General features: G+C 44.4%; 1 protein-coding gene across 14 annotated transcripts in view; it reads left to right on the forward strand.

The window, feature by feature from the left end:
- The window catches only part of CNNM2 (cyclin and CBS domain divalent metal cation transport mediator 2), a 214,934-nt gene that overhangs the window by 91,132 nt on the left and 110,171 nt on the right, over positions 1 to 13,631 (forward strand). The window contains exon 2 of one of the 14 annotated variants that reach the window (XM_039483033.1): positions 4,274 to 4,321. The exons of the other annotated variants lie outside the window; for them this stretch is intronic. Within the exon in view, the coding sequence (XP_039338967.1) occupies positions 4,274 to 4,281 (8 nt within the window). The 3' untranslated portion in view covers positions 4,282 to 4,321. Of the gene's footprint in view, positions 1 to 4,273; positions 4,322 to 13,631 lie in introns of those variants that run through there. 14 annotated transcript variants of the gene reach the window in all.

Below are 13,631 nucleotides of genomic sequence, written 5' to 3' on the forward strand. Positions count from 1 at the left end.
AGTAGTGATCTCTCCTGCAGAGTTCTGTCCAGGGTCTGCTGGTAGGGAGCAGTGGCCTTGGCTGGGCCCAATTTTTCCTTCCCACCACCAAGTGCAGCACTTGCTGCACAAGCTGCTTCTGGTGCTGAGATCTTAAATGTCTATCTGAGTAGTCCAGCGTACAGAAAAGGCCTTGATTTAATTCTTCGGTTGGAAGATCTGACCCAGCCAGTAGAGGCATCCCGGTCATCCTGTAAGGCTGTTTAGCAGGGTTGAGCTCCAGAGGACTTTGTCTATAGATGAATGGTTACCTCCTATTTCAGACTGAAAATCTGTGCATTAGATATCGTGGGTATGAAATATTTAGTAAGCCAGGTTTGTTTTTTTTTAACACTAACTCTATTTACTGGGTGGTGACAGGCCATCAAGGTTTACGAATGGACCATGAGCCCCAAAAAGTTGAAAACCACTGTGTTAGGCACTGCTGTAATACAAATAAGTATATTTCATTATGGAAGTATGCATATTCTTGAACAGCTGCAGTGGTTATAATATTTAGGTCCTTAAATACTCACTAAGCTAGAATATACATAACATAAAATAATTCCTAAAACACTTGACAGTGGCAAGCCTACTGACATGCTTTGACTGCTGCTTATTACAGTAACCCTAATCAGCTAGAGCAGGGGTGGCCAACCTGTGGCTCCGGAGCCACGTGCGGCTCTTCAGAAGTTAATATGCGGCTCCTTGTACAGGCACCAACTCCGGGGCTGGAGCTACAGGCATCAACTTTCCAGTGTGCTTGCGGGAGGGCTCACTGCTCAACACCCGGCTCTGCCACGGGCCCTGCCCCCACTCCACCCCTTTCCGCCCCTGACCCTGCTGTGCCCTCGCTCCTCCCCCACCTCCCCAGCCTCCTGCATGCCATGAAACAGCTGATCAGGAGTTGTGGGGAGGGAGGGGGAGGTGCTGATTGGTGGGGCTGCCGGTGGGTGGGAGGTGCTGGGAGCAGGGGGGGAGCTGATGTGGGGGCTGCTGACGTATTACTGTGGCTCTTTGGCAATGTACATTGGTAAGTTCTGGCTCCGTCTCAGACTCAGGTTGGCCACCCCTGAGCTAGTGCATCCCCTCTGCCTGTATCTGCTTGTACTTGAATTAGGGTGACCAGACAGCAAGTGTGAAAACTTGGGATGGGGGTGGGGGAGTAATAAGACCCTATATAAGAAAAAGACCCAGAAATCAGACTGTGCCTATAAAATCGGGACATCTGGTCACCCTAACTTGGATTGTAAAGTCTTTGTGGCAGGGACCGCTTAGCGCAATGGGACTCTGATGCGTGATTAGGACCACAGTACAAATATCTAGTGATTGTTCAGAATTCTTGTAACACGTTTATCATTTCCATAACTGTGCATGGTGACTGTGGTTCAATGGGAGAGACCATTTTGCAGAGGCCTCCCTTCAGGAGATCCAGTCTGATGTAGAGCAAGATTCTGGAAAAGGCACCTCCAGATGAGTGCTGCTTCCCTCCATTCTGGGTCACTTAGAGGTGCCCAGGTTCCAGTGCAGAGGAGTTGCAAAGGACCCCAGGTGAAACACTAGCCAACTTATATAGCTGTTGAAGTAGATCACCTTGATGAAAAGGAGCAAGTGTCAGAGGGAGTTACAGCAAAGAATTTCTGGAACTCCATATACTATACAAGCCGGAAACATCTTTGCCTTGGCATTGGGGTTCCTGCAGAACCACTCCTATTGACACGTGGGTTAGCACAGTCAAAAACTGGCTCCGGATTAGTAGATTGTTTCTTCTGTTATTTGTATAGCTTAATAGCACAAGGTTAACAACGCTTCACTCACTGAATTGTAGCTGTATTCTGTTGAATTTGTACAGCTGCAATAACCCCATGAAATGCTGCCTTCCTGAAGTGCTGACAGCAGCCTGTGCCTTAGCCTCTTGCGGCTGGCAGTCAGACTCCTCCAGGGCATTGTACTAGTGCAGGAGATGAAAGATCAGGACCGAGACTAGGATCCTCGTGGCCTCATCTCGAAAGCTGCAGTTCAGCAGGATTAAATCTAGTGCTGAAGAAATCTGATAACCACTGTTCTACCTGATCCTTTTCTGAGCTCAGGTTTCCCAACATCTCCACAGCAAATGTTCCTTCAGACATGGAGAAAGCTGCAGGTGGCCTTTTGGGATGCTGCCTGCTTTCCCTCCCTGCTCCCACTGTGGGCCTTCATGAAGCTAGCCATTGGGATGTTTGGGCAGCAGCCTAGTGGCCTATAGGTTCTCTTCTTTTGCTCCTGTATTGCTTAGCTATGAGATCATGCCAATCCCAGCCCATTGAGGCCACAAGCTGACTCCCACACCCCTACTTTGATCAGCATGTAGCTTTGGGAGTTAGGGAAGGGAGCTGAAAAAGAAGCAAAAATAACAAAAACGAAGGAGTAAAGGTGGGAAGAGGGTGATATTAGAGATAGGGACGGGACTCTCCAGGCTTTCTATTACCCAGGGTTTATTACAGTATTCCCTAGTTCTATAACGCACCCCATGTAAATATGCCTGGTGTATGAATCCCTTTTGCGAAGAGAGAGAGAAAAAAATCGGTAGCCAGTTTCTTTCCATGGTGAATTGTTTATTATCCAAGTTTTGAGACCGTTAGAGCCCTGCAAATCTGTGGATATCTACTTTATATACGCAGATACCTGCATCCGCGGACCATGTTTGCGGATCGCGAATCGGAAGTGGATACAGATTTATCTGTTCCTGAGCTGTGGGACACTGAAAGGATGGGAACCAATGCAAATAGAGTTCAGCTCCTTTATCTTCCTGCTGCTGCAGTGTTCGCGACAGCCATGTTGAAGAGCAAGTTTGAAGGGACTCTGCCATGTAGTTTGAGCCTCCAGAGCTAGGTTTTATTTGAAATGAAAAAAGTAAATTCTTAAAAATGTCAATAGCAAGATTTATTTTTATTTAACTCCCTTCCCCTGGAGCGTTGGGAACCCAAGTCCAGTGGAAAGTGGACCATGGTTTTCGTGGCTCAAGCACAGGAGTGGGAATCAGACTGCCAGGGTTCTGTTCCTGACTCCGCACCAGACTTCCTGTGTAATCTTGAGCATGTCACATTGCCTCTGTGTACCACAGTTTCCCATCTGTAAAATAGGAACAGTCTAGGTCATGTCTTGTGAAGTGCTAGTCATCATGTGAAGAATGATTATCACTGTCCAATCAGAGTGAAATGGAAAAAGTAAACAGTCTGAATGGTGACCGTAAATTAGATATTAAAACAGAAAAAAAATAAAAATTTGTGTTGGGGGCAGAAATATATATATATATTTTAAAAGATCAGGGTCCCATTTTAGGAAAACAGTCTACTGTCTGATACAGCAGTGCTGGCTGCAGCGGGTGGAAATGCAGAGAAACTAGTCAAAGAGCTGTGAAAGAACAACGTTACTGAAGTTGAAAGCACTAGGCTTGTTAGTACTGGATCTTCTTGAGCACAAAGGTTAGGTTCCAAATTCTTAACAGCTTTTACAGTTGGCTAAACGTGCACTGTTAACTGCACCAGCCTGCTGTGTGTAGAAATATTGTATACGATCACATCCCTGAAAAAAGAGATCGATCATTTTTTTTTAACTGATACTTAATTGTAAATGTATCTCTTATCTCCATCTCTAACTCACCTGTCACCATAGGAGACCATCTAAATTAAAGGGTATAATCCTGAGATTTACATCAAACTCTCATTAATGTAAATGGCAGTTGTGTGGGTATCAGATGGAGAATATTATGCCTAAGGCTTCGTCTAGTGCTGAGCCGAAGGAAACTGCCCCACTAACCTCATTGGAATACATAATTGATGTGAAGAGCACTTAATACTTTAAGGTCAACAGTTTCCACTTTCTCTTCATTTAGTATTAGGTGGCGGTGCTGTACCTTCATGTTGGCATTATGTTAACAATTACTGTAATGTAGCTGGTTGGAGTTCCTCTCCCGTTACAGAAATGCAGACTTGCTGCACATACGATGTACGTTTTGCTGTACTTGTCTTCCTGTCAGGATTGTTTCTGTGCTCATGCTCTGAAGAGTACGATGTGAAGTGAGCATGTAGCTAAGTCATCTGGGTCTTCGCAGTTCACATCAGGCACTGTGGAGGCATTTCCATTGTAACCCTCCAGGGAAGGGAGTGTTCTGTAGTGGTCAGAACAAGGGACAGTCAGTACTCTTGAGTTCTGGTCCTAACTTTGACTGATCTGCTGTGTGGCTTTGGATTAATTGTTTACTCCCATTTTACAGGTTGGTAAAGGAAAACACCAAGAGGCTTATTCCGCAGAGGGATGTCTGTAGAACTACCAATGTTTTGTAATGCACTTTGAGATCTTTGTCTGAAGGACGTTATCTGGGTGCATTCTTGCGGGATCAGTAACAACTGTGTCATTGCAGTCTTCATTCTAGGCTGGTACATACTGCACACTCTCTCTCTCCTATTTTGTGCCTTATCTCATATGTAATAGTGGAATAAGCTTAGAAATGCCCAGCTGCACTAGCTTTAAGAGCAGTTCAATTTGCTCTTTTTCTCACATTTCAGAAATCAGCATGGTGGAGGGATCTTTAACATTTAAGATAGAAAGACTTGCTTTAGGGGAAAGAGCCTGCATGCTGAGCATGTTCCCTAATGTGTCTCCCTGAACAATAATTACATTAGGAGCCCTGCTGGCTTATAGCTTTCGGAACCAAAAAAAAAAAGTCACAAATTGCCATGCTTCAGCCTTTGTGACTCACGCAGAGTCCAGCGCTTTGCCAGTTGCAGAAATTCCAGACTCTATTGATGTCCTTGGAAATGATAGGTCAGTGGACACCTACTCAGTGTATGAGCTTCTAAGCACTACAAGTTGACTTAATAATAGAATCTTTTTTAATGCAAAGGTCAACAAGAGACCAAGTGGATTTCTCTGAATTTGTGTTTTGCACTTATTCCATTTGACTTCGTAATTGCTGATGACTTAATCCTTTTCAGACTCATCCCTCTTCTATTTCAGTCCCATGTAAAAGTGGAAGAGCATTTCTGGGAATGTTAGTAAGGGAGTTGGGTGATAAAGAATGCTAAAGAATGGAGCCTCCACCTTGAATATATTCATCCTCTCTTACAGAAGAACGGAAGTGTCATAGTGTATAACTTTAACTGTGCAACTACAACCCCAAGTCTTTAATGCATTCAAGAGCCCTGATATCTATCATTTTTACGCTAAATTTCTGAAATCTCAATAGTACCGTCTGTTTTTAACGTTGGACAAGCAAAAAAATGTAAGAAGTTTAGTTTTCTAAGTATCTATGAATTTCTATAATTGCAGGAATTGCTCAATTAGTTTATTAGGAGCTTAGTCCATGCTCTGATTACTGATGGCTTATGGGAGAGGGAAAAAAGATGGATATTGATTCTAGGAAGAATACATGTGAATGGAATTCTGAAAGGATGTTAAATCTTATGGTAATCTTCAAAAAGAGTAGGTGATTCATGCTGACTTTAAGTAGCTTAGTACAGTGGTTCCCAAACCGGGGTTCACAAAACGTTACAGGGGGTTCTTGGGGGGAAAAAATTCCCTAACGGTAGAGAGAAGTGTCCCTAGAGACCCTGGGCTAGGGCTAGCAGCACGGAGCCCCTGGACTTCCAAGAACTAAGCAGCTCAAAGAAAGCATGTCTGTCACAGTGAGGAGATTTAAACTTCAAGACTTATAAAAAATGGAAAAGGAGGTGGATATTTTTTTGCTGTTTTTAAGATTGAATAGGCAGCTAGTATTGTTTTTTAAATTATTATGAAGAACAAGTTTAAGCTTTGTTGTAACGTGCGTTGTTTGCCTGGATTGCTCAAGACCCGAATGCTTGTATAGGAGGAACTCTGAGTTGGCTTCTTAAATACCTTCATGCCGTTTCACATCTGATATTCCTTGATGAAACATAGGCGCCTTGTCTTACAGCAGGCTTATTCAAAGTGATACAAGCTATGAAAGTGAGATCTTGGAAGAGTGTTGCCATTTTCATAATGATAAATAAATATTAATAATTAATAGTGTGTAATCATGTCATGAAAACAAATTTTATATTTCCAAGATCACTGGTTTTAGAATTTATACTCAGGTAAAGGAGAAAATCCCTGGAAATATTCATTTTTAGGAGGGGGTTTGCGAAACTTGACATTTTAGTGAAAGGGGTCCACAGGTTGTTGAAGTTTGGGAACCACTGGCTTAGTAGAATCATTGAGAAGCAGTTTGATATAGTAGTTGGAGCAGGGACTAGCAGTTGGACTTCACCTAGATCTGCTACCGAGTCTCACTTCGTAATGCTGGACAGGTCATTTAATGATACCTTTATTATCCCCATTTCACAGATGAGCTTTAATATATGGTGTCACAGACTGCATGTGGAACCTCTTCCTGGCCATTCTGGGGATTAGCTCTGGCTAGATGTTGCACCCTCCTCCGGCAGAGTCCCGCCCGTTATCATCTCACCCTGTGGCCCCTCTTGTTCCTCTTGCCTCCTCTTTGTGACTTGGCTCTCCGGCTGGGCCACTACATGGTTTCCCCTTCCGGGGGTTACTCAAAGTCCTTCTGCACAGTCTCAGGCTCCAGTCTTCTCCAGTAGTGCCATGATGGGCCACTTTCCCAGTGGCTGATAGGGGAACCCAGGTCTACATGCTACTGCGGATTCCAGCCCAGGGACCCTCAACCCAGTAGTTCTGGGCATAGACGCCAACTTTCTCCGGCACCGGTGGGTGCCCGTGCCCCCCACCACCCCTTTCCCCACCCTGGCCCTGCCCTGACTCCACTCCATCCCTGGCCCCGCCCCCATTCCAACCCCATCCCCAAAGTCCCCGCCCTAACTCTGCCCCTCCCTGCCCCTATTGGATCCTTTCCCAAATCCCCACCCTGGCCCCGCCTTTCCCCAGCGCTCCACATTCCCCCTCCTCCCCCGCCCTCCCTGCCCCGCGAATCAGCTGTTTCACGGCACAAGCGTTGGGAGGGTGGAAGGGGGGAGAAGCAGGTCGCGGTGGCATGCTCGCAGAGGAGGCAGGCGGAGGTAAGCTGAAGCAGGGGGGCGGAGCGGGGCCATGGGGAGCTGCCTGTGGGTGCTGAGCACCCACCAATTTTTTTCCGTGGATGCTCCGGCCCCGGAGCACCCATGGAGTCAATGTCTATGGTTCTGGGCTTTACTCTCTCAGCCCTCACTGCTTCCTACTTATCTGGGTTCCCCCTCTTTCTGGGTTTTCCAGTCCAAGCTCCCTCCTCCAAGGGAGTGACTGTAGACTACTTCCTTACAGTGTCTTGCTGCTTTCAGCTCCTGGGTTATATACAGGCCCCTCTTATTCCTGTCCAGCTGAGCTCATTTCTAATTAACGACCTGCTCCCTGTCTCCTTCCTGGGGTGTAGCCTGGGCAGGTAATTTGCCTGCCTAGCGACTTTAATCTCTCCAGGTCTTGTATTGGGGGTGGAGAATCACATATGGCTATCTCCAAGTGGATGGTTCTTTCAAATGGCAAAGTTTTGGTGGTTGTGATTTAACTTTGCTGTCTTAAGTCACTATTTCCACACTCATAGGATCTCTGAATACGTGACCTTAGCAAATAGGCAGTCAAATGCTTCCATGGTATAGGTCTTGTTGCTTTGCATTGTAAAATGACTTGAGGTGCTTGCGTGCTGGGGAGATGTTGCAGAAAAATGCCTGGATAGCTTCGATAGAATACAAGAGCTGCTCTTGCAAAACAACATTCTGCCAGGACATTAGAACAGCTCTGGTTAGGTTTTGTGGGAGAATTCTGCCTTCCTCACATAGTCACCTTCCCTGCCCTCCCATCTTAGGGAGTTTCTAGTTAAACATAGAATTTAATAAAAATAATGAAGTTAATAAAAAATAAGTTCAATAAATCAAGGAAATCAAGAATGCAAAATAAATGTACTCTGTGTGGTACCTATACAAATTTCTCCTTCTCCTGGAGAAATTGTACCCTCCTTGTGGAGAGGGGGAAAGGAATCTGTCCCTACCTTTGTAGAGTGCACAGCTGTGGAGCTATTCAACTAATAAAAACTACATTTCTGCTGTCTAGTAAGCTTGACACAAATGATCCAGAGTCAGGGAGCATGATGTGTATTTACAAGATGTTAATGTTCACTTCCTCTTCCTTTCTAAACATGACATGTTGTAAAATTGTGTTTGAGCCCATCCTGTTCATAAAGGGTAATATATCTGAGCTGTGAATAGTAAGCTTTGAGGATTAATAGATGAGTTTAATCCCACTACTCTCAATCCAATCACTTCTAATCTTATTACAGTGCTCAAATGATTAAAATGAATGGTGATTCCACTGGGGATACAGCTTTCACTACCCGTTTTTACAGCTGCTCTTGGGCTCAATTTTGCAAGATGCAGTATGCTTCTAAGGAGGGCATTCAGCACTTCATGCCTATCGAAATCAGGGGTAGCTGAGGATGCTCAGCACATTGCAGAATCAAACCCTTTGAAGACAATGCTACAGGAGCCATGCAAAGGAGATACCAAGAATAGTGCTTGGATTTAATCCTGTTTTTCTAGAAGAAAATCATGTTGCTTATAGATGCATGTCCCTGTGAGGTAATGTATTGAATATTTAATGTAGTTCTTTTAAGTATTCGTTTAAAAAAAGTTTTCAGAGACTTTAGCAATGGTGAAAATTATTGGTTTGACAGCACTCGGAGACTGGCGTTCTCTATTTATCTAGAGAACAAGTAGAGCAGAGGCAGTGCTAGCAACACACAGCACGCGTACCTCCTCACCTTGCCATCACTGAACCTCAGCACTGCCCCATAGGACTCGTCTCCAAGCCAGTTCAGTCCTTACGTCTTTACTGAGACGGCCCAAAAGGATGCCAGATATTTTGGTGGTACTTTCATCATGTGGACTATTGACCACTAGAAACGGGAGATCAACAAACTCATTTCACATAGGCCACCGTAGAGCAATTGGGTGGGAACTACTTTCAGTCACTTCTAACCTCACCTTCTTCTAAGGATTTACTTAGGTGACTGTCAGGAAAATGCTAGTATTCTAAGGGTTAATGATCAACATCGTGTTCATAAAGATGCCAATCTGTGCCCAGTGTATTGATATTAAATCTATTGTGAAGGCAGATATTGCATAAATGTTCTCTATGTGAGTGACTAAAGCGGCTAATTTCACCAACATTTGGAACATTAGGAAACAGTCTTTGACTCCTTTGGTGCACACGCAGCAGTGTGCAATCAGCCCAGCACATTGTACTGTTGGAGCAGGCATGGCTAGTGCTCATGTTCCTCTAGTTAAGGGTCATTAGTCAAGCATTTTCTCTGGAGTTTATATTTCAGATGTTTTGTTGGCTCTGTGTTGCTGATTAGCACACAAGGCAGTTTGTTATGCAGTTTGTGATGTATCAGACACCCTTCAGCTAAACCATGATATTCTTCCACCAAAAAATAACACCCTCTGCATCCCCTATCCAAATTATTTCAGGGAGTGATCCCATTATTGTGCACAATTTTAAGCAGGTTTGGGCTATATTGGTACTTGGATGGAAGACCTCAAAGTAAAAGCAAATGCTACAAAAAGAGGTTTTAGTGTATCGGGAGGTGTCACTCTTTCCTCTAAGGCAGTAACGAGTCAGTGCCCAAACATGATGTCAGTGGGTGCTTTGAACCTGGAGATGCCATATTTAGGATGAGGTAGTACTGAGATCCTGACCTCTGGTGGCTCTTAGGGGTCTGATGGCATATTTCAGAAAAGTTTGTCCTTATTTCTTGCCCAAATTCTTATTTGGGTTGTTCTAGTTTTCTAATGAGCTCTGTAATTTCAACTGAACATGGAGTTCTTCACTTCTGAAGTGAAACTGTTTTGTAGCGTTTCTTTGTGCTATTAAAAAGCTAGAGGTTGCTCAATATTGGTGGTGGATGTAATGTTTTGTATACATAGTTTGTAAACTTTGTAAAGCACTTTGGATGCTCTTTGAGCTGAAAGCAGTTATATAAATCTAAGATAAAGATGAGTCTAACACCTTTTCTCCAAGGTCAAAAGGTATTTTACAGACACTAATGAATTAATCCCCACAGTGACCTGTGAGGCAGGTCTGTATTACAGCATTTAACATATGGGGAAAACCAAGATATGAAGAGGAAGTGACTTTTTTCCAGAGTCATGCTCAGTAGAGGGCAGGTCTTCCATCTCCCATCATCTGTCTTAATCACAAGACCAGCCCCTCTCCATGTTTGTATATAGTCAGTTCAAGTAAAATCCAGCTGGAGTTGCTGTAATCCTGGGAGAGTTTTAACTGTGACCAATACCCAACTGCCTCTCTCACCTCAAAAAAGCTCATGGAGATATTAGTTCCATCTTCACGGTAATCACTGTACTTCAGTCAGTCCACTGTCTGGGAATGTGCCTGAGCTGTTCTGCTCTACGGGACCATGATTCTTTCTCAGTTCACTGCTTCTTTGAGAGTAAGGAGAAGTTGGGCTGTGTCTCTTCCAACGCCGCTTTCACAGGGACCATCCCTGCCATTCTGGAGGGACGTGGGCAGACTGTGAGTTTGCCCTTCTCCCCACTTCCTTCTGGTCAGGATTTTAACGGGGGAAAGTAGAGGGAGATCAGGTAAGTGAGCATCTCCTCTCCATTCCCCCCAAGAAATTCCTTTTACTCTGAAGGTGATGGAAGTTGGGAGCTAAGTGCTCTCTCCCCTTTTTCTTCCTGCCAGAGACCACTGCCTTCTCTGAAGCCTTGTCTACTCAAACATTTTGTATGTGGCAAGCTGGTGTGTGACTCTGCCCTGCACTAGCCTAACTATACATGTGGATTCTGCTGCCGCACACTAACATTTCCCTTGGGTGCTTTGAACTTCTCCCATTTCAAAGCAGGAGTAGGTCAGCATTTACTAAAGAACTGTTTGTGCGTGTCAGCAGGGTCCATGTGGATAGCTAGCATGAGGCAGGTTAGCTCAGGGTAGAGTCACATCCCAGCTTGCTGCGAACTAAATGTTCCTCTAGCCCTGAGTGGGAGAATGATGAGTCAATGCATCCTTCCTCCCATCCTCCTCTCCACAGGGTCTCAGCTTTTCTGGGAAATGGGCCATAAGTGGCTGTGGGACAGGCTGTAGATAGCCTTCCCAAGGATCTTTCCAGCACAGACTGCCTCATGGACCTTAGTTTCTATTATTTTTTAAATGTGCTATATAAGTTTCCAGCCCAGATGGACCTTGTTCACTAAAATACACCATAATCATATAAGCCACTTAGCATGCCCAGCATATAGACTGATGTACAGACACTACACTGGCACCTGCCTGGTTATGTGGACTTGCAGAACACAGCCAGGGAATGTATTAAACTGGGTAGCCTTGCACATGTGTTACATACCAGCATTTGAGGGGTTAGAGGTTTCTTTGGTGTTTAATAAAAATGAATGAATCACATAAGATTCTGCGCCCCCCCTCCCCCGCTTGGATTATTTAAAATGGGACTAGGCAACGCCCTGAAGAAAACATGGTCGGGAATGAACAATCCTTTACTGACTGGGGTGAAGGAGGAGGACTAGATGCAGCTTATGATTTTTGCCTTGCTCTCTGTGATGATAGGCTTGTGTGATCACTTGGCACTTCTGCCCTTGTACACAGAACAACTGAAATGACAAAAGAAACAGTGGAGAAACGAATCCTCCAGTTCAGTGGAGAACCCACTCAGTTCGAACTCAACTCTCCTGATTCCAAAATGAAACGGACATAAAGCAGGAATATTTTGCTCTGAGCCCAGCATGGACTCCCCGAAGTGCTCTCCTTTCTAGGAGGTGGGGAAAAGGTGGGATTGGCCATGGGATTTGGAGCTGAAATGGAACTCTCTGCCAAATGCTAATTACTTTGGTCCTCTGGAATTGTGTTTGCAGCGAGCTTCGGCCTACAGGCGTCTCACCATTGTTTTCCAGAAGGCTGATGTAAAATTAACCCAGGGAGCAAGCATAAGGGGGGGCATGACTGGGAGGAGGGGGAATTATACAAAAACCTGGCAGGTTTTCCAAAGTTGAGGGATCAAACTAAGGAGCTTTAACAACACGTAGCAGTGTCAGGGTCACTGACCCCTGCAAATGCACATGCCAAATCTGGGGCTGGCTTTTTGCCTGCGTGTTGTCCTTGTGGATTTTTCTATATAAAGCACTTTTCCATTGAAGGATAATAGTGGTGAATTCAGAGGGGGTCTGTGCATGATGGCTGCAAGGAAGAGAAGCAAATGTTGAGACTCTTAGATTGAACAACTGAAAAATACTTTGACCTGGGACTAACTGTTGTTAGGTATGGACTTGCCCAGTGAGACTGAGAGGCTCACGACCATTTTAAGGATGAATATCTTGTATGCAGCTAAGGCTGCTGTGCATCTCTGGGAGGCTGGAAAACCCAGCTTTCCACTGATAAATGTATTTATATTTTGATTCCTGCTGGTTTGGAAGAGATTGGAACTTTAATTCCCATAACCCTTATTACCATCTTTCTTGCTTTCCCCACTTGAACTCTGACCTGATTATAGAGGCTGATACCTTGAGAACCATTAGAGCAAGAAACCAGTGTTTTGTTCCCTCTGAAAGCAGCTTTGGAATCCAAGTTTTCAAATGACGTGTAAAGTAACGATCTCTAACTCTAGCAGTTCACGAGATAGCAGCTGCTAAAATCCTGTTCCAGTTGACATGTGGGACATGGAGGAGCAAAGTGCTTTGCAGAATGATGGGATCTGAAGGTCTGATGTCTCATCTCCTTGCTTTCTGGGATCAGAAAAAGTTTAACACCAGCGGACATGCTTTCAGGACCATTAAGCTTTTCAAATCACTTGCCCAAAACCAGTGATCAGAAATGAAAGAAAATGCTCCTCTTAGGAGCCGTTAGCATCTTTCTTTTGACTCAGTTCTCTAAGAGACACTTTTTAATGTAAATTGCATTTCCTAATTTTGTGGTGCCCACGTCGTGTGCTGCTTGGGTTTTCAGCGTTGTAGGGTAACACTTGGTGGTGGGGAGGATGTGCTTCTGGGGTCATGTGATTATGTGGGTGACTCTCACAGCTTTCATTTAAATAAAGAAGAAGACAATGTGGTGTAGTGGAGAAAAGCTTGACAATATGACTCCCAGCTCCTCAAAATTGATACTTTGGCTTTAAAATCAGGAGGTTTAAAAAAAAAATTACGCTTTTGTTAGGTGCTGAATTGTATGAATTAATTATGAATTGTAAATGCTTGGGGTTGGAACACTGTCTAATGCCAGATACCAATAGGATCAGGGTGTGAATTCAGGGAGGTGCTGAGCACCTATAACTCCCATTCATTGGGAAGTGAGTGCTCAGCACTGCTCAGGATGGAGCCCATAGGAACTGCAATTTTATAATGAACTGTTTGCAGTTCAGTCAGTGGTCAATAATGGCTGAAGTAAATAGTTCCCCATCTGCCAAGCAACTTGAAGCTAATTTTTTTCACTGCTATTTGCTGTCTCCTGGTTGAACATTGCTGAAGCAGCCGCAGAAAGAAATTCCATTTAAAAAAGAGAAACAACTTTCCAGGCAGAAGACTGACCGCTAAAGCAATGCAGTGAGAGCAGGGAAACCCTGAGATTTTAATATTTACATCAGT

This window comes from Mauremys reevesii, linkage group 7 (assembly GCF_016161935.1).
Source record: "Mauremys reevesii isolate NIE-2019 linkage group 7, ASM1616193v1, whole genome shotgun sequence".
In the NCBI taxonomy this organism is placed as follows: Eukaryota; Metazoa; Chordata; order Testudines; family Geoemydidae; genus Mauremys; species Mauremys reevesii.